At 39.6% G+C, this 25,432-nt stretch overlaps 1 protein-coding gene across 7 annotated transcripts in view; it reads left to right on the top strand.

The window, feature by feature from the left end:
• Window positions 1-25,432, top strand: part of CCDC85A (coiled-coil domain containing 85A) — a 174,081-nt gene that overhangs the window by 120,255 nt on the left and 28,394 nt on the right. For 5 of the 7 annotated variants that reach the window (XM_031467064.2, XM_031467066.2, XM_031467067.2 and 2 more), the window contains exon 3: window positions 14,561-14,637. The exons of the other annotated variants lie outside the window; for them this stretch is intronic. In XM_031467064.2, the coding sequence (XP_031322924.2) occupies window positions 14,561-14,637 (77 nt within the window). The remainder of the gene's footprint in view (window positions 1-14,560; window positions 14,638-25,432) is intronic. 7 annotated transcript variants of the gene reach the window in all.

The raw sequence follows: 25,432 nt of genomic DNA, 5'->3' as shown, positions 1-25,432 counted from the left end.
CTGTTCTGATGTGGAAGACTTGGCTAAGCTTCTAAAAACTTTTTTCTTCCTGCATGTGTATCAAGTATGTAGTGATGGTGGTGATCACAAAGCAAGTATTTTTCTAGGCCTCTATGTTTTTTAAAAAAGCTGATTAAATCTTATTTACACAGAATTGAACGCTGTCTTTGGAAGTATGTGCACTCCTTCCAAGTAATTCATTTTTCTTCACGTATATTAGGAGCTAGCTTCTTAGCTTGAGAGCATGGATAGGCTGAGGGAAGTCAGGGTCTCTTGATGGTAGATTGACTTCTCAGGCACCCCTGCATAGACAGCAATAAGAAAATAAATTTCAAGTGAGTTTCTCTTTAGACTCAGAAGATTAATCTCTTCATAAACCAGCTCATTGAAGTGGTCATTATGGAAGGGTATATACATTTGTAAATGTAAGAGGCGTCCAGCATTTTCTATGGATTTGAATTTACATGGGCCCATTATGGGCCTATTGTTTTATTCCACCTTAATGTTCCCGCGTACATCTTAAGGACAGACTGCCAATTCAAAACAATTCATCTTGTCCCACTGCTAGATCTAATGTGATAATTTAAGAAACCCTTTCTCAGTAAATCTGCGAAGCCAGTAGCCTCAAACAGGAGCCCCAGTTGGGCTGTTGGTGCCAAGGGCAGAAAGCTGAATTGTCCCCAGAGGGGAGAAGGATGTGTTTATAAGCAGTTGTGTTAGCAGACCCTCCCCTTTCTTGCATTATTTTAAATCCTTGCATAGCTTTATTTATTCTCAGGGAGAAAATAGACTCATAATTCTCTTTATACAATGATGGTCCCCCCTGCTACTCCCCCCATAACTGTGTCCTCCTAGAGGAGCAGGAATAGAATGTTAATTATTAACTGAAGGAATATGCAGGCAAGGGATAACTCTTTGACCAGCCTGCCTCCACCCAGCATGCTCTGAGATATCTTTTTAGAATTAAATTTTCCCAAGGGTGTAAAAACATCATTTAATTATTATTATTTTTAATTAAAATGCCTCACTCAAGCCATGTGAGACCAGGTAGACTTTTTATTTATCTCAGTGTGTTCCAAAGGGGAATTTTTTATTGTGATCTTATTTGCACATCTACTTCTTTTAGTCACTGATATTTCTTCCTTAAAGTCAACGGCTTGCATTCTCCTTCAGCTCTCATAGACTCAGACTTTATAGAGACATTTTTAATTCTTAAAATACTCAAAGGTCATTTTTTATGTTGAAGAGGCATGCACCTTATTTCAGCAAGTATTTGGGGTTAAATATCAATGCCAGACTTGGGTTATAAAGATGAATAAAGCATAGTCCCTTCCCTAAGGAATGTGGAGTTTACAGTTTATTTTAGGATTTCACCGTCCGTTTTATTCCTTCTTTTACTTTTTGATTTATAAATTTTTTTAATGTATAATTTAAGGTTTTCCCTAAATAGGGACTGCACTGACAGGAGGTAACACAAGTGAAAACTCAAAGATTTTCAATTCCATCTGCTTTGAAAGTTAAAGGAGCACTCCTGCATTTTGTGAGGGTGAATAACAATCATTGGTTTAAGAATGCCATTTTATAATCCAGCACATAACATTTCTAGGGTAATACATAATCAATGTGAAAATTAGAGTAAACAGAATTTAATAGATTCATTGTATGGCCTAAGTGAATACAAAATACCGTTTTTATTGTTGTGTGTGTAATTTCAGGCTGTATGGAGCTTAAAAGACCACTGTTTGAAAATTACAGTTATTTTAGGTGTAGAAGTTCACTGTACCTACGTCTTACTCTCATGTATCATTAAGTATTGAAATATTCCTTCAGTGTGTATACAATTTTGTGGCCAGGGATGATTACTTTAAAAATAGTGCATCGAGATACTTGCTTTGGAGGAATAATCAGCTTCTGTCCAAATGCCTGTGATTACTTCCATTAGGTGATATACATCAAGTTCTCTTTTTTCATCACCAGGAAGAATCTTAACAGCATAGATTGCTGTGACATTAAATTAAGCAGAGTGGTCATTTCATGGAGTTCCCCAGCTGTTCAGAAGAGAATCCAGGAAAGCAGCTGCTTTGAAAACAATTAAGATTAGACATCAACAAGTCAGAAGAAACTGCTCTTTGCCTTTGTCCAACATTTTCTTCTAAGCCTGTAGGTTTCTGAGACTTGAGTTGTAAGAAGTTTGTGAAATTTCCCAAAGATTGCATTGTGAATGGCATCAGTATTTATTAAGCCCACCAATGACTTAGCAGATCCAGGCACTTGGCTTAGGATAGTTTGGTAGCTGTGGAGTGTGAAACCTGCCGTCTTCACTTTGGCTGACTCTTGCTTACTTGAAAGCACCACTGTGTGAACTAAAGGGATGATGTGCTTTTTTGTATCTTAAGGAAAACACAGTTTTCATTCTTTCAACAAATGCATCCATTGAGTGAGGGTATAGTGTTCAAGTGTAATGATGAGGAAGAGACAAGATCAATCAGACTTCATCGGTGCTGATCAGATTCTTTGACAGTTGCTTAATTTGGCCTTCACTCTGTTTCTCCACAAGGTCTGTGTTCTCCAGCAATGTGGGGTGGGCTTTGAGGTCCAGAATTGCACTCGTCTAGCTTCGTGACTTTGAGGAGTTTCTCAACATCTCTAAGCCTCAATCTTTTATTTCTAAGATGGGAATAATTATACCCACTTTTTAGTTTCACATGAGGATTAAATGCATTAATGCATGTGAAAAATGCCTTTTTAGCAAAATTCTTGATACGTGATAAATCAAGTTAAGGTTATTAGCTGTTAAGTGTGTCATCCGGTACACTTGCCTGACCAAATTGATTCATCTGTTGTTGCCTAGTAACTGTTGAGGGAAGGCAAAATGATCGAATCCTTAGGAATGTAGAAGAGCCCAAAAGGACCTGGCGGTCAGCAGGACTTTTCCTAGCCAGAACTTGCCCTCCTGACTGCACTATTGTAAAATGTCTCTAAAATCAAAGGGCATGAAAAGCAATAATCACATCTCAAGTGCCCTGTGTTGGCTGTATTTAATAGGACTTTTGAGATTTATTTCCCCTTAAAGTTTTACCAATGGCAGGAAAAAAAAAACCCTTGATATCTTAAGTTTAGTTAGAATACCATTGTCAAATAAAATGCTTAGATTAAGTAGTGCTTTTATAGTTTTTTGGCTCCTTGTTTTGGCAAACATCCAGTAACTTGTTCTCAACAATGACAGCAACTAATATTCCTTTATACTGACATAAAAGTTTTTTTTTTTTTTTCTTCCTAACCTGGTAACTTTCTAAGTGGAAGGAGTTTTTAAGAACATGGTTGAGGAGAGAAACCTGTAAGGGCAGGTGTTCTTAAAGAATAGGGTTTTTAAATGTAAATAAGCCTTACTTAAACCCGTTTCACTGCCATCTTCAGAACTGGGATGCATCTATCACATGAGGGTGCTTTATCTCCTTTCTCAGAACATTACAACATTGTCTTAGATACTCTCTGCTTCCCCAAGGCCTTGAGCATGGTTGATACTCTATAAATGTTTGTTTAATGAATAAATGAAAGAATAGCAGCATAACATACATATACCATTAGAAATCTTAGCTGACTTTAACGATTAAACCACTAACATGGGTTATAGTCAAATGCATGATGATTGTAACCCAGGAACTGTGGGTCTTAAAGAGTCTTCAAGAGCATCTACTTCCGTATTTATGTTCAGTGAAAACCAAAACCCACAGAGCCAGCTCTTAGCCACTGTGCTCTACTCACTTCTTCCAAAATGACTGGGAGGGCAAGGGGTCCCAAGAGAAGAAGAAAGAGGCATGCTGTAAGGGGGCAGCAGGAGAGAAACAAAGCAGGAGGCTTGGATTTTGGAATGAAACACAGGTGAGAATAAAGGGGGGGAAAGATATCTCTTTAAAGTGTACGCAAGAGGAAGATACATGCGCTCTGTGCCTGTGTCTAAGCGGGAGGCCGGGTGCTCGCTCTGCTTCCTGAGGCTCAGGGCTGCGGAGAAGGGGGTTTGGCTGGGTGTCTGCCATGTGGCTCTTCCCGCTCTACCAGGCTTCTCTGTTCAGACCCTTCTCCAACAGGTCTTTGCTATTGACTTTCACATTTAAGCTGAAACCCCAAATCTCTTGTCTGAGCTGCAGACTCGTATCTTTAACTGCCCACTCTGGATCTTACCTTAGATGTTCAGTAGAAGTATTAAGCCTAACTTGAAGAAAGTAGAATTCTTGATTTCAAACCCTACTCCTGCTCCATCTCCAAGCCGTCTCACCAGCCCCTCGTTGCCCATGCCAGAAATGGAGCCATTATCTTTGATTCCATTTTTTTCATAAGACCTCACATTTGTTCTATACCTGTGCTTTGTAGTCTGTTCGCCTGGAGGCTTGTTCAATGTGGCCACTCATTTATAACCCACAGTGATCAGTGCATCTCCCGAAGAGGCTCAGTGATCCCCCAACTTCACTCTCACTCTGTTTTTCTCTGTCTTCCACAGAGCAGCCAGGATGATCATTCTGAAGTATAAATCAGTTGACACCTCTGTAATGTCCCAATCCCACCTTCCCCAGTGGCTGCCTGCTCCAAACAGTACGAAGTCCCAGCTCCTGACACTGGCTCACTGACTCTGCGGGTCTTGTCTCTCTGCTGCCTCAACTTGATCTCCCCTCACCTTCCTCACTTCCGCTTGGGCACTGCACCCTCTTTCTTTTCTTTGAGTGCCTCTGGCTCCTTCCCATCTTGGGAACTTTATAGGTTGTATTCTTGCCAATTGGAAAGTTCATTCCCAGAATCTTTACCTTCAGGTTTCAACTTGGATGCCCCAGCTTTTCTCTGATGACCTAGATCTAACCTAAAGTAGGAGAGGGTGGACAGGGGAGCAGTGTACTTATTTAGGTGTCTGTGTCTGCATGTCTATCTGTCTGTCCGTCTTCTGTACTAGAGTGTTCCTTGAATGCAGGAGCCCTTTTTGTTTGTTTTCAGTGGAGTGTCTATAGCACCTGAAAGAGTGTCTAGCGTCCAGTAAATGCTCAATGAATGGATGTTAACTGACTGATTACAAAGTGCTTGTTAATACATACCAAAATAGCTGACCAAAAAAAAAAAATTTCCACAGTATGTGGTCTTTCCAATTTTATCTAAGCTAACTATATCTATCCATTATCTACCTTGATTCATCCATCATCGATTCAGATCACTTTGTGTGTGGATAAGTAACGCTAAAACATTGTGAAAACTTTGCTTTTCTTATGTAAGGCAACTATTCCTTAATTGTTATACTATGACTTTGTTTTGCCAGTGCTTATTTTGTAGCCAGTGCAGAGAGTGTATATAGGCTGAATTAAACAAAATTTTTATGAATTCCCATTTGATGGAATCCAAATGAGTGATGCTTTGCTGTCTAATGTGATAAATCATTTTGCCGAAAAGTATGACAGTGAAAAAGCAATTGTATACAGGCTTTTAAAAGCATCTCAATATACATAAAAAGTCAGAATAATTATCCTTAGAGAAAATAACATTTGCATAGGCTTACTGTCTTTTGAAAATTTGTTTTTGGCAGATTTACTTCCTTGTGCATTCATTGACAATACTGACAAGACCCTCTTACAAGGGGGCCGCGTACACTGAGGGAGATTGTCGCGTTCCTTAGAATGACATCGATTTTTATCCTCTGGCTTTGGGGGAAGGCAGTGATTTTCTCCGGGACAGCAGCAGCAGCAGCAACACAACTGTGGAAAGTAAGACACGTTTTAACCCTGAATAGCTGTTATAATAGTACCCATGCTAAACAGCTCTTGAGCATTTGCAATATTTTCCGTAGAGTCCCCAGTCCTTTAGCCCAGTTCAGTGCTGCTGACCCTTGTCTCCTTCGTAGGGCTGATACTTCCCCAGGAGATAGTCAAAGTGAAGGCAATTTTATGGCACAAAAACTTCGTCTAAGCCAGACTTCAGTTTAGATTGCTTGTTATTGTAAGATTTTTTTGGATGGACATCTGAATGCATTTTAAGTTAACTGCTTCAGACTGTTCTGAGAGCACCAAATTTGGAGTAGCCACCAAAGCAGTTGGGAACGGAAGGAGAAGGACATCGCTTCATTCCTTCAACACAAAGTTATCAAACACCTCCTAGCGCAGAGCGCTGTACTAGTCACAGCACAGCCCGGAAAATAACTATTCGGTGAGGCCTTGCTGCGTGGAGCCTCTAGCTCGCAGGGAGAAGTGGAAGCAGGCACCAGTTCCCAAGGAATAGGTGCAGGTGGATGGTAGCAAACATGCAACAAAATGCCGTTCTCTCCCGTTGTAAAAACACTCTCATTTGGGAAGAGCAGAAACTTGAACAAATTTTTGGTAATTATTTTCTGAAACAAAGTTAGGACATAGACTCTGATTTTTTTTTTTTATGTTTTCTAAATTGGTTTATATGCAAATCATTGGATTTCAATATCCATTTAACTATTTACCCTTTTATAGAAAAACAAGTGGGTAAATAATAACAACAATAGTGAATAAAATAGCGAAACAAAATCTGGACTATTTCCAAAAACATAACACTTGCATGGCACCGGCAGGATGGCCCTCGTGGTTTTTTTCTGTCACAGCATTCTTGGAAGACAATGCAGTATTTGCAGCCTTCGTTCTAATTAAAATAAACAGGACAGCACATTGCTCTGTGTTCTCTTCCTTTGCACTGACAGGTTTCTCTCTTCACAAAGAAACATACCCTGTCTGGACACGGACGGCTGCTCTCTGCCCTCCTCAGGCTGCTCTCTGACAGCTCAAAGCCCCTCACTCGGGGCCTAGCTGACACCTGCCCAGTGCCCCACAACTAAGCTTGCTCCTGTGCCCTCGCCCTCAGCACACCCCTCCCTCACAGGTGAAGTTTAAATTCTGCCCAGTGGTTATTTCTAACCAAAAAGGGGACCCTTATTATTTTAAGCAGATTCCCAGCTGAAGGCATTTATATTGTGTTCTAAGGTATCAGTAGCAGAAATGACTCCTATTTTGTACATTTCCCATAACTGTTAGGTCTCTCTCTCTCCCTTTTTTTTTTAATCTGTTCTTCTACTCTCTTCCTCTCCTTCCTTTCTCCTCTCCCCCACCTGTCCTCCCCATTCCCCCCGACACATACACATACACATACACACACACACACACACACATTTTTTGAGCCTGGTGAAAGCACATTTCAGATTTTCTTATGGAAATTACCCACCAATGATTAGATCTGACATAATGTGAGAACCTCCCCGATGTTTCTATCCAAAGTTTAATGTTCTATATAATGTTTTTGAAATGGCACAACAGAATTGATGTTAGGCTTCATTCAAATACAGTCTCACCCGAAGTGACTGAAGAGTGTCCACCTGTGCGATGAAACAATTTCCTTTCAGGGCACTATCTGCATAACTGATCGACTCATTCAATAAATTTCTGTTGTGCCAGACACTATTCTAGGTACTTGGAGTCCATCATTCAACACAGCAAAGATCCCTGCCTGTGGAGTTGACATGATGGGGAGAGGCAGGTCTTATATGATAAACATATGAACAAGCTAATTTATATGATAGAAGGTGATAAAGTATTTTGGAGAAAAATAAAGTACAGCCACCTACAGGAGATCAGGAGAATGTGGGATGGAGGTGGGGACAGTCTGCAGGATTAAATGAAGTTGGCTTGGTAAGTTTCATTGAGAGACTGAGATCTGAATAGAAACTTATAGGAGGTGAAGAAATTAGCCAAGCAGCTCCCTGGAGGAAGAACAGTCCAGAAAGTGTGGACAACTAAAGCAAGTGAATGCCAGGGTGTCCAGGAACAGAAAGGGAGGCCTTATGGCTGGAGCCGGGGTGTGATGTCATGAGGGCAGAGAGGGCCAGGTGCCCAGATCATGCGGGGCCCTGCTGGACTTTTGAAGGGCTTTGATTTTTTTTATGGAGCAAAATGGTGAGCTGCAGGTTTTGGAGATGACGGCGTTTTAGAAAGAAACGCAAATAGACTTTGAATGATAGTAGACCTGGGAGAGGAGGCAAGGATGGAAGTGGGGACACCTGTAGGAGACTAGCGGGAAGTTGGATTTTCAGGACATTTTGGAGGCAAGGTCAACAGAATTTCCCAGCGGTGGGGAAGCGGGGTGTGTGAGAGAGAGGAGCCAAATGTAATGCTAAGGTTTCTGTCCCAAGGAAAACCTAAAAGTCAGAGGGTTGGAGTCCAGGTCTAAGTGAAACAGCCAAAGAGAGCACACGGTTTTTAAAAATGTAAGCAGTGGAGGAAGGTGACAAGATGAACAGATCCCTGTTTCAAGCTGCTGTCCCCTCCCACTTCCCAGCCAGGGCCCGCGCACCCCCCTTTCTCCACGCTCTCTGCGCAGTTGGCTTCTCTGCAAGTCGTAGTCCTGAGAGAGCCCTTCCTAGGCCAGGCTCTCCCATGTAGCTGTACTTCTGCTCATCTCTTGCTGCGAGCACTCAGTTTTGTTGCGTTTATTGCATGTGTCACCTTCACCAAAGATTGCATTTGCTTTTCGTCGTCAGTCTTCCCCACTGGAATGTGAGCTCCGCGAACGCGCAGACCTTATCGCTCTCGCTTGCCGCCGTTCTGCCGGTATCTGAACAGCGCCTGGCACGCGGCAGATTATCACTGCTGGGCGAAGATGTCTTGATAGGACAGAAAATTCACAAGTATGTACTAAACCCCTGCAGGGAACACCAACCGTCACTGTGTATGGCTTCAGGGAATATTTTCATGTAGCATATTTGGGCGAAAAATGAAAACAGGAAAATAAATAACATTTCAGAAAGCAGGTAAAGAAAAACCGCAAGGCACTCAACATACGAGTTTTTGGCTAATGAGTTAGTTGAAAAGAAGGAAAACTGAAAGGGATTCATGGAGTGAGAAGAATTCAAAGTTGTGGAATTACTGAACTTGAGAGTTAAAGGGACCAGCCCCACAGCACACACAGGTAGAAATCTTTATAGCATCTCCTTGAGCTTTCTCGAAACATTTCCAGTAACTTGAATCACATTATCATATGAAGCAGTATATTCCAATCTCTGGATATTCTCATTATGAGAAAGCTCTTTTTCACAGCCTGCATAGAGGAGGAAGGAGGAAGGACAGGCAGTGTAGAATGATTATTTGGCAGGGGAAGGTGTGGGCAGAGACCCAGAGTTAAGAGAAGTTGGGGCCAGTGAGTAACTGTAATAGGTTTCTACATGGGAGGAATGGGGATAGAAGTAACTAGCTCATATTTCTTGCAGGTTGCCACAGAGAGAAGGGTCTGACCAGAGTAGAATTAGCTTCATAGATGATGGACGAGAGCGAGACTTGATGTCTTTTTTTTACCTATTGAGGACAATTAAAGCTCCTATTAAAAATAAAAAATCCTATCTCTCTGCCAGTAAAGCAGTCTGAGTTAAATATCCAGGCAAATCTGAAAATGCTGATTCCAAGAAGTTTTTTTTTTTAATAAGAAAAAAATCAAATTATAGTGAGAAATATAATCACTTATACTTCTGGAGCTAATAGAATTCTGAGTAGGAGACTGAACTTTGCTTGCCTGAGGAAGAGAGAGAAACACTTTTAGAACAGTAATAATTTGTAAAATATATAGTTCTGAAGTCATTTCCTTAGGAATGTGAAAAGCCTGTGGATAGTGGGATTAATTTGGAACTAATCCAAGCAGTGTCTTTAGAGTTGGGGGTTTATTGAAGATACAGCCTCCAGACCGGAAATCACATGGCAATTGGACTGGCTCTGGCAGAGGGAGACTAACTCAGCCACAGAAAAGCTAACATCTCTAAACCCACAGCAGCAGTAGTCTTCCAGATGATTTTCCTCCTGAATACCGTCCCAGATGCTGTAATTTGTCTTCGAAGGGACCATTACCAGACTTTCTTTTCCACCCTGAAATTTTGAAGGCCAGACGGCACTTCATCTAATCAAAACCACTCAGAAACTTGACAAACCTGAGACAGTCGCAGATACCAACAGTAAACCTCTTATGTACGTTAATCAGAGTAATTCATGGCTGGTTTCAAAGATGGGTGTTTCCCTAGGGAGAGAAACACTGCTTTAGAAACCAAGGGGAAATTAGGGGGTTTAATATTTTGACCAGAGTATTTTCAAACTGGCAGAGAAAAAACTGGAGCTACTTTCTGTGATTGAATGCATTTGAGGCAAACTGAAGTGAAATCAAGTCCAGGATATTGTCCAAGGAGAGTATCAAGTTACGTTAAAGGTAAAAGTCCACCCAGAATATCTAAAATCAGGAAGAACTTAGAATTTAACTATCTATGGAAGAAGCTTGCCATCTCAGTTATGAGAAGATCTAAGATGGGAATGACGGTGAGGCCCCAGCAATGAAACAAAATCTTTTGAATGTAGGTAACTAATCCCGTGTTGGAGGCCAAGGTCACTACTTTCTGGGCTTTATTCTCTCATCTGCCAAGTGAGTCAGGATCAGTGACACATTGAATTAGGGAATCTTTAAGGTACGTGCCAGTTCTAAAATTGGAATCAATTAGAAGATGTGTATTAGTGGAATTCTTTAGACTGTTTCTTACACTTGTTTTATTGCAAGAAGTACTGTGAACTTTTACATGTCAGTTCAAAGAAAAGTGAGAGAGAGAAATGATTTCTGCTTTGAAAATATACCCGAGATTTGCCCAAAGAGTATCTTGAGAATGTCGTTGGATTTTCACATTGGTACTGTTTGCTTAACGTGGCTTTTCTAATGTGTTGAAGTCCATAAGTTTCCCAGGGTGGAAAGAGAAATAAAATACCCTTGGGAGGAAGTTAAAAGCAAATCACTTTGCTGATTTGACATTGGCTTTTCAGATTGTAACTGTGGGACGCAACTTGGCCTTCCCTCCTTCTGCCCCCTAGTATGTCCCCTTCTCTTCCTTCGTATGAATTCATTCTCTCTTCCCTGTTTACAACAGGATCATTCTTGGCTTCTGGCCCTTGTCCATCCGTGGCTCCACTGGCATCTCTCTGATCTGTTAAGCTTCTGTTGATCCATTAAGTCATGTTTCTCCTTCAGAAGAACTCCAGTTAATATTGATCTTTCTGTCTTCCTGTTTCACATGATGTAGCCCTGAATTTCATATTACCTTATTGCTTGCTTTATTTTTTCCTTCTTATCTCCCCTCAACTGGCTACATACTTCTTGGAGACAGGATCCTTCTTTAATATATTGTATCTCTGTGTAGAGTATAGCATAGGATTTGGCTGTTTTTCGGGGTAGGGAAAGCCTTGATGCTCTTTCGGAGCCTCATTCTCAGAGTTCTGGAAGCCAAGATGACATCCTGAAATCTGCTTTAACAGCTGTCAGCCACTGGTATAAAAGTAATGATCAAGTCAAATCTTAGCACATCCTAATGCAGTTGTGTGTGTATGTGTGTCTGTGTGTGCATGCATGGATGTATCACTTTACAGTGAAAATGCCAATTTTTGTTCCACGCTTCCCTTGGGAGTGCAGCTGTACTCCACATTCCCGGGGTGTAATGGAAGACCAGCTTATCTTACAGTTGACGCCACTCTGGAAGTTCCTTGAGTAAGGAAGGAAAGGAAGAAGCAGCTTGGGCAAGGGACTGTAGCAGATGTGGTCAAATATATTCCAGCACACAAGAGTCTCCTTTTCTCACACACAAGATTTTATCATTTTTTCTCATGATCAGCTACGACTGGGATGTGCATCGTGATGTATTTTTTAAAGGATGGAGTTCCCTGCATTTTACTCTGTTACATTTTATTTTTAAATATTTACATATTTTCTGTCCCATTATTGGTCATGTACTAGTAGTCAGGCTTGCCTAGCCTATGATGAAATAACAAATAAACCTTGAAATCCTAAGGGCTTAACAAAACAAGTATTTATTTTTCTCTCATGTCAAAATCAAAGGATTGGATAGTGTCCTCAGTGGCTCGTCCTAATAAGGACTTGGGGACCCAGTGATGATCTTGTAGTATATTCCAGAAAAAAGTTTACCTGCTCCACTCCCATATAAAAGGAGCATATTATCAGTTTCTTGATGAATAAAACAACTAACAGCATGAATTTTCTTATTTATTCATGTAGATTAGCTATTCTTCCTGTCCCCTCACCCCCGTCCCCCTCTCCCCACACACAAAGGAGTTTTTTCACTCATCGTATCCGTTCATTGTTAAGTAATAATTGCAACAGAGGCTGAGCCTGGAACACCAGGACCTTCTGGAACATAGCACTTGGGCATGTAATCCTAAAAAGGAATTTGTATGCTGAGGAATTTGACGTGCAACAACTGGCCTTCTCTTCACCCCAAACCTAGCATAGTGCCTGATACAGGTCAGTGACACAATAAATATTTGTGGGATGTGGGATGTGGGATGAGTGAACTCAGAACTCTCCTTAGCTTTGCCTTTACTGTAGAGATAACATGTTTTATTACTTTACCTGCCTAAAGATATTCCCTATCATGTCCTGTCCCTGCCCATATTTGCAGCAGATGCTTTGGAACAAAGATTTGGACTTCATCTGTTGTAACTTGACTATAAAAATTGGAGTTAAGGAATGTTTTCCAAATTCAGGAATTTAGCCCCTTTTTTTGAACTGGCATGATGTGACTTTCATAATCTAAGCAGAAACTTCATGAAACCATCGAATATGTAAACTGCAAAGATTTAAAGAAGGGAAATAGATTAAAGTGACTGAAGATAGTTACTGAATTAAAATCCATTCAGTGGCATTTTTCAAGTGTCACCTGAATCACTCTGTCTAGAGTCATTTCAGCTGCTTTAAGTATGACAGCCTTAGGGATAGTGCAGTAAAGGGACAATAAGAAAGGTGTAAATTGTGAACAAAGGAGAAAAGAATTGTATTTATGGTTTACATAGGATATTTCTGAGCAACTTTTTACTTGAATGGCCCTTATCAAGTGGTTGTGTTTTTAGAGTGGGGGGGGAGGCTTGCAAAACTGTAAATCAGGCAATCTACATTTGCATTTTGATGATCAGCAAATCACTTATTCATTTGCTCAAGTAAAGCAGACTCATGAAATCAATAAATTTGTTATTCATTTATGCCGATACTTGTTTTTTTCCGTTTTGAAGAGTCTATAAAGCAAATGCTTAACATTTCATCGAGCTAAAAAAAATGAGAGCATATTTCTTGCAAATGTCTTCAGTTTCCTTTACCTTGTGTTTCTATCTTGTTGAGGAATGCTCAAGGCAAGCCATTTCCACTGGTATGAGATCAGTGGATGGTTATATAATGTTAATGATGGGACTTTCTGCCAACATTTGTGAAAATAGGCGTGCTATAAAGTGGTCAGGGATGAGCTTGCTGTATTTGTGAATTAAGGACTGAAATTCTTATGTACGTTAAGAAAATAAAATGTTGTCATATTGCTTTGAAGGTCACAAAATGGAATTGGGTTCATATAACCAATTCCCATGTAAAATGATAAAGTACTGTCTGTCCATGGCGAATTTCATATTAATTCACAGACATGTCCATCCTGACTTCAGGTTATTAGTGGCTCTAAACACCTACCCCTCAAGTGCACTACCGTCCTGGCCTTGTCTCTTGCTCTTTTGTGTCTTTGAGGCTGAAAAGCGTGCACTGAGGAGGCTCTGCTGCTTTAACATTAACTGTGGAATTACACTCTGGAGGGATTCTTTGGTCGTGTACCTTTCACTAGCCCTGAAATAAGTTTGTTCTTGGGTAATGAATTGTGACTATATTGCAATATGATGCTGTGCACTTGAATATTTTCCATTTTATGAAGAGTTCCTGTCACATGGCTCCTCAAAAATGAAACTCCATTTTGGTCTGCACGTGAACCCTTTCATAACGTAAAGCTAGAAAATTTACAGAACAGAACAGACGCTAAGCATGATGCGGATTCCGAGCTTTCAGTACATACCTGTGCTTGCGAAGAAATGAAAACAATGGATTTCAAGTCTGCCCCTGGTTTAGCTACCTGTTTGGGAAGAACTTGGGTCTCTGTCGTGCTCAGCCAAAATCAAAGGCAAACTTCAGCCTCTCCTTATTCAGCCTCTTTGTAGCTGGCTTCTAGGTGATAGTCCACAGTATCGATAGATTTGTGTGTGAGAAGAACAAAATGTTGCTCTTAAGACTTGAAACATCTATTGGGAAAATGAAGGGAGCTGGATATTTGAAATAGTTTCTTATTTTATAATTTTTAATATGCCCTGTTAATTTATCTTGGTTACAATGAATATTACAAAAAGTCTTATGTGTGGGAAAGCTCAAAATGCACAAAATAAGAAGTAAAGAGGAATAACTGTCTGCAAGGTGTCTCATGTTCTGAAGGCTGCATGGTGGGCAGACGGCTGCCATTTCAATACCTATAAATTTCTCTGCTTTTCCTTAACATTGTGCAATTGTTCAAACTGCTTATAGTTTTAATGGCTTTTGCTGTTTTTCTGGGGAGAAATTTTATTTTCTAAATAACAGTCTAAGTAGTCAGTACCTGATTTGAATGAATTGAACCAGAAATGTCCTGATAGTGTACCAAACAAGACCTGTGTGTATAATGTGAGTTCTTTCTTTTTAATTTTAGAATCAACCTTGTCCTATGTTAGGCAGCTGGAGGCAAGAGTAAGACAGCTGGAGGAAGAAAATCGCATGCTGCCCCAGGTGGGTGACTTCCAGAAGCTCAGAGCTAGTCAGTGTCATTTGAGTTGCAGCATTTTATTTGGAATTTAAAGTCTCAATTGCACTTTCTCTTAAATGATACAAGTCATTTTGTCAGTAGCCATTCATCAATGTGGAGTGATTACTTTCCATAATGACCATCGTATTATCCAGATTCTTGTGCATGATACTAAAGGGTACAGATGTCTAAAATGGGAACGTAAAATCATTTTAGAAGGAAAAAGAGAGAAAATGAAGAGCAGTAGAAAGTGCTTCGATGGTGCTGCTCACATCCATCATGCGTGTTGTTGGGGAATATAGAGAAGAGACTCTTATTTAAATGGAAAATCTGCTAATTTATGAGCTAGGGAAAGCTGCAGGTAGTTTGCAGATTTCATATTTTAATTAAATTAGTACTTTCTAAGATTCTTTGTGACATAATTGAACTCTTTCAGTGCAACAAAGCAATGACCGTAATTGACAGTTTTTACTTTGGGGCTTAATTTCTTTTCTGTGATGAACGTAAAGTGGCACTTTTTCTGGGGTTTAATGCCTTACCATATATTTTACTTGAAAACCTTTTTCCGTGGGCTGATGTCTTGGTGAAAATGATGCTGGTTGAGGTAGTGGTTCTTGGGAAGAATTTTGTTGAGGAGTTGAACAAATCTGATTCTAGGTTGGTTTCCTTTATAGACAGGTGAACAGTAATGTATTTTAATGTTCTATAAAACGGAGTGCTCTAAACATTTAGTCACTAGTGTTCTTTCCACATTCTGATGATTATTTCTATTTCATAAGTGAGGAAGAGTAAATTAAACCTCAAACAGCTAGTCAACAGTAGTTTAAATGTAAAGACAGAGACTGTTTATAATTCTGGAGCAGATGTATAAACACTAATACAAAGACTTAACTAATAGAAAGGCTTTGGAAAGACATTTTAGGTCTTTTTAATCTTTTGTTTTTAAACTACTTTTGCTCAATGATGATGATTTGTGTGGTCAGTACTGCAGGTGAGAATGCCTCTCTCCTTCCATTGCCAACCACCCGGCTAGAAATCATGAAATGAAATGAATCTTTCTCACCCTTCTCAAACTATACATATGTCAGTACTCATGATGCCAGAAAGGATTATTTGCATCATGAAATAAAACACTGGTAGTTTTTTTTTTCTATGCTGTTCTGTACTTTTCATTTTTAAAATTCCTTTGCCATTTTTCCTTTTCTGTTGGATTCACAGTGTGACTGTACTAACACCCTTGACTGAAAACATCTAAATTCTCTGTTCCACAATACCTAAAAAATATAATTCATTTATGTTATATATGGTTATACCATCTCTGAGGGAATGTAAGTGACAAGAAAGAGGGGGGAGAAAAAAAGAAATATGTTTCTTAGTTTTCCTCTGAGTGGGAATTGAGACTCACAGCGCATATCGAATGCCTGCATGTGTGCTGTCTTATTGAAAAAGAGGCACACAAATGGGAAAATAATTACAAGATTGATTTTTTAAAATCTGTGAAAGTGAGTGCTAGAGTTCTTGAAGGGGCACCAGAAGGGTCCTCAGCTATACTTGATGTATGTGTGCATATTTAAATACAGAGCACTTGCACAGTTAAGAGTAGAAGAGATTAGACAACTTTAAAAATTAAAGTATTTTTTCCAAATTCATTTGATTTTAAATGCATTGCTGTTTTTATCACAGAAGATTGTTATTGTTTTCTTCATAAGAAATGGCTAAGAAAGATTGTTTTATTGAATCTAAAATGTCACTGATGTGAGATGCACTATTATCTTATGTACTATTAAGAAGAAGGATGTTGTCAGTTATACTGTGTCAGATTCTTGCTGATTTCAATGATGTTAAATTGGGAAAACAATGTCTTAGAATTAAACAACTTTTTACATGTCCAAAGTATTTTAATGCAAAGAAAATCGATTGTTTGAAATGCATTATTGGACATATGCAAAGAATATGTTAGATCCATCTCAGTTCAAAAACGTATCTGTTAAATTTCTGTATTTGAGAGGGTGGCCTTCATTTATAGCTAAGATAGACAATGCTAGAACCACCATTTACAACTACCTGTATAAACACAACTGAAATGAACACGGACAGTAGATGAGATCTGAGGATGGAAGATGGTAAAGGGATCTCAGCTGTGGAAAGCATGTAAGGTGAAACCTCATGGAGGTCCGAGACTTGGGCTGAATGACACAAAGGCATATGCATATTATTCCTAGATGTTTATTGGTCCTAAAACAAACAATCATGAGATCTCCCTGCAGAAACTACTTCTGACGGCATGATGTTAGCTCATTTGCAAGGTCAATTCAATGCCACCAGCTGACATCCCTGCATAAATTAGTCTCAATATCTGAGTGCTTGATTTTCAATGATAAGAGCTTGCTTACTGTGCCTTGATTAGAAGGTATAATATTTTACTCTCAAATTTATAAATTTATATCCACTTGTCTTTGGATAAACAGGAGTAAGAATATAGTTGGATTAAACAGGAATAAGAATTTAGTTGGCAAGTATAGCAGATGTCTTTTGTGGCTGTAACAAGGTTCTTTGCTGTTTAGTATTTAGACTAATTAAGTAAAGCATTTTTCTGGATGAAGAAATCTCTTTAATGCTTACTTTTATTCCTCATAGAAAATTGCGTATACTGAACAGAGTCACAACTTTGCCCTAGCAGTGCATATTTAAAAACAAACAGGCTTGAGTGTAATAAATGCTTGTGAATTTCTCTCTGGTTAGGTGCAAAGGTTTCCATTTCTTGATTTGTAAATGATAAGGTTCCTCCCAGCTCTTATATTTTGTAGGCCTAAGTGTAATTAAAGCTTGGTTCCAATCTTACACCCGTGCAAAGTTACCAAGTTACAGAATGAAGGGATTTTTATTCAAGAGCAGATAGTAAAATGCAGTGAAGACTGAGTATGGATCTATCTGGTGGTGAAGAGGCGCTCACAGGAGGCATCGATGAAATATCAGGACAGATGCCACGGCAGGTCATCACTCAGTAAGCACAGAGCTCTCTGCTCTGCCATGATCTTTACGACATCCTCCAAGGATCATTGAGCTGCACCTTAAGCCTAGTTTGTAAACACAATATTTCAAAGGTATCCTAAAGTAAGAACAATCTCATTAATTTCAGAAAATGCAGTATTATTTGCTAGATATTATTTGAAAAGAAAATGCTTTTCTATTTATTTCATTTTTTTTATTTTGCAAGGAAGACAGAATGAGCCCTACCTTCTTAACAGATTTTTAAGTATATATGCTACGGTATTCTTATCTCTAGGTATGATGTACTTTAGATCTCCAGAACTTATTCATCTTGCATAAATGACATTTTATACATGTTGATTAGCAACTCCCCATCACCCCCTCTTTCCCTCCCCAATTCCAGCTCCTGGCAACCACCATTCTGTTCTTTACTTCTGTGAGTTTGACTGTGCTCCATACCTCATACAAGTGGAATCATGTAGTATTTGTCTTTCTGTGACAGGCTTACTTCTCTTGCCATTTGATCTAGCAATCCCACTTGCAGATATTCACCCAGAAGAATTAAAATCAGGGTCTCAAAGAGATATTAACACTCTTGTGTCTACTGCAGAACTATTAACAGTAGCCAAGATATGGAAGCCCACCAGCAGGTGAACAGATAATGAAAATGTGGTGCACACATACAGTGAGTCGTTACTCAGCTTTATAAAAGGAGGGGATGCTGGCATTTGTGACAACATGAATAAACCCTGAAAACACTTTTTTGAAAGCCGGTATAAATGGCAATTAAAGGTCACCTGGACCTTGGATATTCTTCCTTGAACACATACACTCATATGAACATGTTTTACAAATTATATTGAAAAATATTTCAAAGGATTGCATCTGCCCTCTTGTAATGCACATAATGCTGAAACTGCTCAGACTGGTCTGTCAGCTCCACTATGTACGTTTTTAATATGCTGTGAACCCTCAGTGAAGACTGTGTGTTACTTAAGTAAATGTAGATGCTGTCTATGAAATTTTGTTACCTTGTAAATCCAATGAGGTAGAATTACCCATGGTGTCATAAGCAGGCACTTATAAATAAAAGACCCAATGTGGTATAAAGTTGTAGTTGTAAGGAATTTGATATCAAACTTAAAAGGAACATACCTATTTCATGGTTACATTTACAAATTCACACAAGCTTGGCTCTAGATATAGAGTCATACATTTTCAAAGCTGGCTAGAACCTTACCTATCACACTGGACAACCTCCTCCTTTAGAAAAGGCATATAAGATTCACAGAGTTTAGGAGTATGGTCCTGGTCAGATAGCTAATTACGACAGACTCAGGCCAAAATGTTGGCCTATTCAGTGTTCTTTCTAGTGGACACACAGAAATCATTTAATCATTTCATACCATTAACTTACCTCAGTGTAATTAAGCTGCTAAATCTATTTTTATCTTATTGTCAAAATCTTTTTTTTAACACTTATCTTAAAAATTCACATTGAACCTGCTTAGCCATCTAAGATTTGTTAGACACTTATCCTATTCCTGCTTAAGGGAAAATATTAATAATAAATAACAAATTGTTAATTAATAGTAAAAAGCCACAGTATCCATCTGAAATGAAAGAAAAATGCATTTTACAGAATCTTCTCCTCCCTGACACATTGCCCAAATCCTTCAGAATCATAAAGTTTTATTGTAGAAGCACACAGACCCTTATCTGCATGAAAATCCATACTTAACAGAGTGTGGTCAGAGGGTCTTTGTTCATATGTTTCAGAGGTAGGTGGGTAGGGAAACATAAGTTACAGGAGTGGTTTTCAAAGCATATTCCCATGACATTTGCTGTTTTAGCCTAAATTGAAAAACCTTGCTTGGATCGCTCTATCCATTCCACTGTCCTATTCTTGATGGTCACAGAGACTTTTAATCCAAACCTAGCCAATATGTGTATGTGCTATGTCTGCAAGGCAGTCTGTTCGATGAGAAGACATCTTAACATGCATGATGTAGAATACCTATCTGAGGATTTTATTACAATGTCCTTTGAAGACATCAGTTACTTTTCAGACACAACCATGAGGTAAAAGCTATTATTTTTTTAAACGCTGTTTTCACCTACCTTGTGTTGAGTAGATTTTGCATCACGAAGAGGGCTACAGACAAGAAACAAGCAGTTTGCTGCAATTCCAAAGTCATTAAGTACATTTGTTACTAATCCCCTCGGAAAATCTGTTCATCTAATGCTCTGGCACCAACATCTGCTTGGGAAAGCACTGTGTGTTCTCTGTGCCCAGAGACCCTCTCCAGAACAAACCACCCACTTCCTGAGACCGACATTTTAGAGCAAGTTTCCAGAATCAGCGTTGGTGCCCTGACCTGCCTAGTGTCCTATGCCTGCCGTGGGCCGTGGATTTAGCAACAGTGTTTGAAAGGCACTGGCAACTCAGATCACTATTGAGTGGGCCCCTTTCAGCAAGTGTTTCTATTTCTGTTGTGCTAGCGCACACATGAGTCTAATTTTAGGAATGGAAATGAAAAATCTCCCTCTTGTGTAATTTGGTTACGATGTGGCCTCAACAATGCAGTCTTTCAGTGCATTGGGAAGGCGGCAGGGCCCTTTACACAGCAGTTTCTGAACAAAGGAAAGAAGCCGTCACCATTGCCAGAAGTGCTGAGGAGGGGACACAGGAACTGACAAAGTCAAGCCCCTCACTTCCATGGCAACACACCCCAGGTCCAGCATCACATCTCGGAAAAGCTCCCTCACTTGGGTGCTCATGCAGATTGCTGGCTGAGCAGAGATGGGCGGATGCCCTGGGACAGGTAGATTTCCCTCATGTGCTTTTCCTCTTTTGCTGTGGAGGTATTTACTTACCAGGTCGCCCCCTCCGCTTTCCAAATTTTCTGACTTTATGTTTCTCAAGTCATTTTTGTCTTACTGGGTCAGAAGTAAACAGCTCTTCTAGGGTGGGAATTGTTCTGGAAGAAAAAAATTTAGTAACAATTGTGCAAAAACCAGACACAGAGTAGTGCTTTCCAAGTGAGTGGTGGTATTCTTCAGTTGTTATTTGCATGGAAATTACCATTGTGGCATTCCTGAGGAGTCACTTGTACAAAAAACTTTTTTTTTCCCCATGGATAGCTGGTCTAATTATGTTGCATAACCTGAGTAGAATCTGGATGCTACTGATAAAAGACATAAGTTAAATCCATTAAGGGTTGGTTGCTGCTGGAGTCATATTTGCAGAAAAATGGACTCCATCAGAGAAACAGTGCTTGAGGATTACTATTTTCTCTCAATCATGATTTATATAATTAAAGAAAAGGAAACAAGCTTTTGTGTATAGTTCAATAGAGTTTTCATAGGACAGACTGGTGCTACACAAGTGGTGTGGGTGCACTGGAAAAAAAAGACACAAATAGCTATGGAAAGTAAATTGATGGGGAAAAGTCGTGCTGGAGAACGCAGATAAATGGAGCCTGGATTAAGGAAAAAGCTAAAATCTATCAGAGGAAATATCAGAGACAGTCAAGCTCATAGGAAAAGTGTCTCAGGCAACATGGAGTCTCTCAAAGGAAGGGGATTTACAACCTTCTTCTGTGACCCCCTCCTGCTTGAGAGTTCTTATTTGAGAATCTCTGATCCATGATGAGAAGTTTTATTTCTAATGAGAGAAAATAGGTGAAACAGAAATGTAACAGGAAATATAGCTATGCCACATGTTAAACTTATTAATAGAATTATTGAATTTAAAAAGTATTGTTACTAGGGACTATGGTATCAGTAATTCATACTTAACAGTGTTGCCTTTTTATAGCTATACTGGCATGTTAACCATTCCATCACTAAGGCATATTTAAAAAATTTTTTTGGATTTGCAGTTGCCATAAATATAGCAGCATTTTTGTTACCTGTCCTTGGCAGACTTGTCACCAGAAACAATGGGACTCTCTCAGCAAAAAGTTTTGCTGTGTAGTAATACAACTAGAGCCAGAGGTATTTGCATGAGAAGCAATATGGAGGAATATTTGGGGACAATTTGAGACGGAGCTATAAGGGAAATTAATGTGCCTTAGGGACATGGCTCTCTGCTCTTCTTTAGGTGTTTTTTAATCCAAAGTAGTCAAAAAAATTTTTAAAGGTAAAGATGAAATAGTCTTCCCTTGCCCTCTATGAAGAAACTGGTGGGAAATATTGTATAAAGTTTGACTTGAGAATTAAATTAATTAAATGTAAATACTATTGAAATATGGATATCAAAACATGTAAATTATGAAAACTTGGCTTAGGTGACACAGTGAAGATGAGGAGACTCCAGTCCCACTCTGCCCAACATTTCCCGCTGGAGGTCGCTGCCCCTCTTGGTGGATGTAAAAGAGGAAACAGATCTGAACCATGTTGTCCTCTTCTTTCTGGTTCAGACCTGCCCTACCGTGTGGTTTAGGCATTTTTCATTTAAAAGTCTGAATGTCTAATTTCTCCTTGCTGCAGCCTGAGGAAAATGATTGTGCTTATAACACCATAAAAATGATAATTGGCTCCTCTTAATAATTGGTAGTTACCTATATCCTCAAAATGTAAAGTTGGCAAATTACAAATGCAGTGTAGGCAATGTCTACACTGCCTAAATATAAATGGAATATAGATAATAAATGTAGTGTAGGCAAATCATTATATTCTTTGACAGAATAAGGCAGTTTAAGTAAATAAAGTTCTCGGTGATTTGACACTTTCCTAAATTATACTTAAAAAGCTACCATTGTGTGAAAAATAAGCAAACCATAACTAAGTCATTTTTAGAAAACTGAGACATAGTCAGCCATGACTGTAGACGCTGTTGATAATCAAGCAGTTAAAGGAGTCCCTGCGAATGTGCTGGAACAAACACTGAACAGGGATTACAAGAACTAGGACTTGCTTATTTAGCTGTTGGACCAGGATGATACCCTAACCTCTGTGAACCTTAAATACCCGGACTGAAAAAGAGGGCTGTCAAAGGTGCTGCGGAAGGTTCTGCTCAGCTCTGCACACACATGACTCTCCACAGGAAGTTTGAGTCTGTGTGTGACATATAGACAGAGAGGTGTGCCCCTTTTAATTCTGATATAAAGCTCCTTAAAACTATAACTTTCCACCATATTGGACCTTTTATTTTCAGGTGCATATTTATGTCCCTGTGGGTTATTCTACCTCATTGTGTTCTACCATTTATAAATATGTGTGTAGTGGGGCTCACATGCCAGTCTGAGTGGTGTTAGCTCATATGTACTCTGAGAGATAATGTGCCATCCCCTTAATGTTTATTTTTATTTATATAAAATTACATGCAGTGAGCATAAAGGCACTAGTTTTCCCTAACAATATACATATTTAAAAATAAGCAAGATGAGTTGATAAACGCTTACAGATACAAAGGCCTCTGTCTCTTCATTGGTAGATGTGGTTCCTTTCAGCCCTGAACATTCCGTGCCCAAGAATAAAAAAGCATGTGTCTGTTTCTTATACACATGAAAAGTTACCAAGTCCCGGAATGAAGGGGTCTGTAGTCAAGGATGGGTAGAGAAATGCGGTGAAGATGGAGTTGGTTCCACCCAGTGATGGCGAGGAGCCCACAGGAAGTATGACATCACTCATCCCCCAGCGAGCACAGCGCTCTTCGCTCTGCCGTGGTCTCCGTGGTACCTACAGGCATCACTGAGCTGGGCTCCACATCCAGTTTGTGAACACATTTCACAGGGAGCCCAAAACGATGGGCAGTCCTATTACTTTTAGGAAATGCAGTGTTACTTATTAGGTATTATCGTTTGGGAAGGAAATGCCTTTTCAAAGTTCATACCAATGATAAAGATCACCAGAACTGCAGACAGTCTCCTGAGCACATAAACTAATGTAAACATTTTTTTAAAAATCATATTTAAAAATATTTCAAAGGATTTCACATAATAAATGAAGCGTGACATTTCAGAGTTTAAAAAATTATGATGAAAGACAATACCAATATAGGAAATGTTAGAAAATTAACTTTCATTTACCACTAATTTATATCAAAACAATGTATATTCTTTATTTTAAAATGTAACATACTTTTCGGGAATTCAGTTCTGAGAGAAGCCGAAATGACTGAAAAAGAGATGACAAAGGCATGAGGTATCACACGTCGGTGTTGTGCAGTGTGACTAGACTGAGAACATCACGAGGGGACCTGCATATGAATCAAAAGCAGCTAGACTTGTGATGGAACAGCATCCAGAGGAAAAAATGTCTTCTCAAGGGAACTCTGATTTATTGCAGACTGCTGTAGACTGTAGACTAAAGCACCTGGAGTAACAGCCAGCAAGCAGTGGACCAGGCCTTTGTTTAGATTTTTGTGGTTGACACAGAGAATGAAGGAAACGTTGTAGGAGGTACCCTGCGAGACCGTGCTCAGTGCCGCTGTTAAAGATTCACGTGGAACTCGTGTCACCTCCTAGACTGCGTGCCAGGGAGCATGTACAACCTGGCAGCAGGGTGTCATATGAAGCTGATCAGAGCATGTGTGGAGAAGCAGGATGAAGAAGGAAAGTGTAGGAAATAAATTACAGCCTTCCCCTTAACTGTTTTATGACTCAAGCGCCTTTAGTAGCTGGGTAAATAATTCTTAATAGGAGATTTAGGGTTTATTTTGGAGTTTAATCTAGAAATTCCACAGAGTAGTTTCCACACTGATAAGCAGTGGAGTACTTTGAAAAACAAGCCACCCACATTTATCCACGTGGCGTTTCTGAAAGCGATGGCATGCTGTGTCTGCTCAGGCCACGCTGGCGCAGATTGGGTAGATGGATGGGATCCGTGCTCCCAGCCCCTGGGAGCCTGCCTGTGGGAGCAGCTCCCTCCGCAAGTGTACACGTGTCCCCCGTTCTCCCTCATCTGGTCCTGACTTGGGCTGTAGACTGGCTGCTGCCGTGATGTCCTGGCCATTCCCCACAGCTCCTAGGATCAGGGTTTCCAACATTCTCTGGGCTGAGAGAGTTCCCCAACTCCTGCTTGCGATCCCAAAGCCTATAGAAGTACTTCTTACCACAGGGTCCTAGTGTTGAGCCCAGAAATGGGAGGTAGAATGAAGGGACTGTCTATGCAAGGGTCGTTCCTCCCTTTTGAAAGTGCTTCATTATCCTTGATTCAAGCATCTCTCCCTGGTCTAATTCTTTCCTTTGGGAGAATCTCTTGATAACCTCACAGACATCAACTTACCCCAGATACTTGTGATTTCAGGAGTGCATAGTCGAGGCACACAAATCATCAAGCCCTCTTTGAGAATTGTTTATTAGCTTCGAGATTTTTGTAACTAACTTCCATAATATAGTTTAGTGGAGTAGGAGCAACTTTTTTTTTTTTTAAAAAAGAACAGTAAAACACAAGGAGACAGCTAACCTTACTTAAAACTCTTGAACTAATTATTATTTTGGTAGTTTTACTCAGCTAGCTATTGCTCTTAGCAGTTTATTAGGGAGAAGATTGGAAATGGAAGGATCATGGAAGAAATGTCAACCTGATTTCAATGTAGTATAGCAAATAAAGGACTATGGGACTGTCTTTTCTTGATCTAAAATGTCTCTCATTTGCAACAGGACAGCATGTGAGGCACAAGTTCTAATGTGTGACAGATAACAAATAACTAATAAACCCAGGACCAGATGGGAGTCATCCTGGACTTATATAAAAGCTGGTGCTAAGAAATGAAGCTTTTTAATAGAATATTTCAGCTGTTTTTTTGGACGTCCAAGGCAGGTGTGTCTTAATGTCAAA

Source organism: Camelus dromedarius, chromosome 15 (assembly GCF_036321535.1).
Source record: "Camelus dromedarius isolate mCamDro1 chromosome 15, mCamDro1.pat, whole genome shotgun sequence".
In the NCBI taxonomy this organism is placed as follows: domain Eukaryota; kingdom Metazoa; phylum Chordata; class Mammalia; order Artiodactyla; family Camelidae; genus Camelus; species Camelus dromedarius.
Note: the sequence above shows the minus strand (reverse complement) of the source record. Positions and strands in the feature narration are given on the sequence as shown.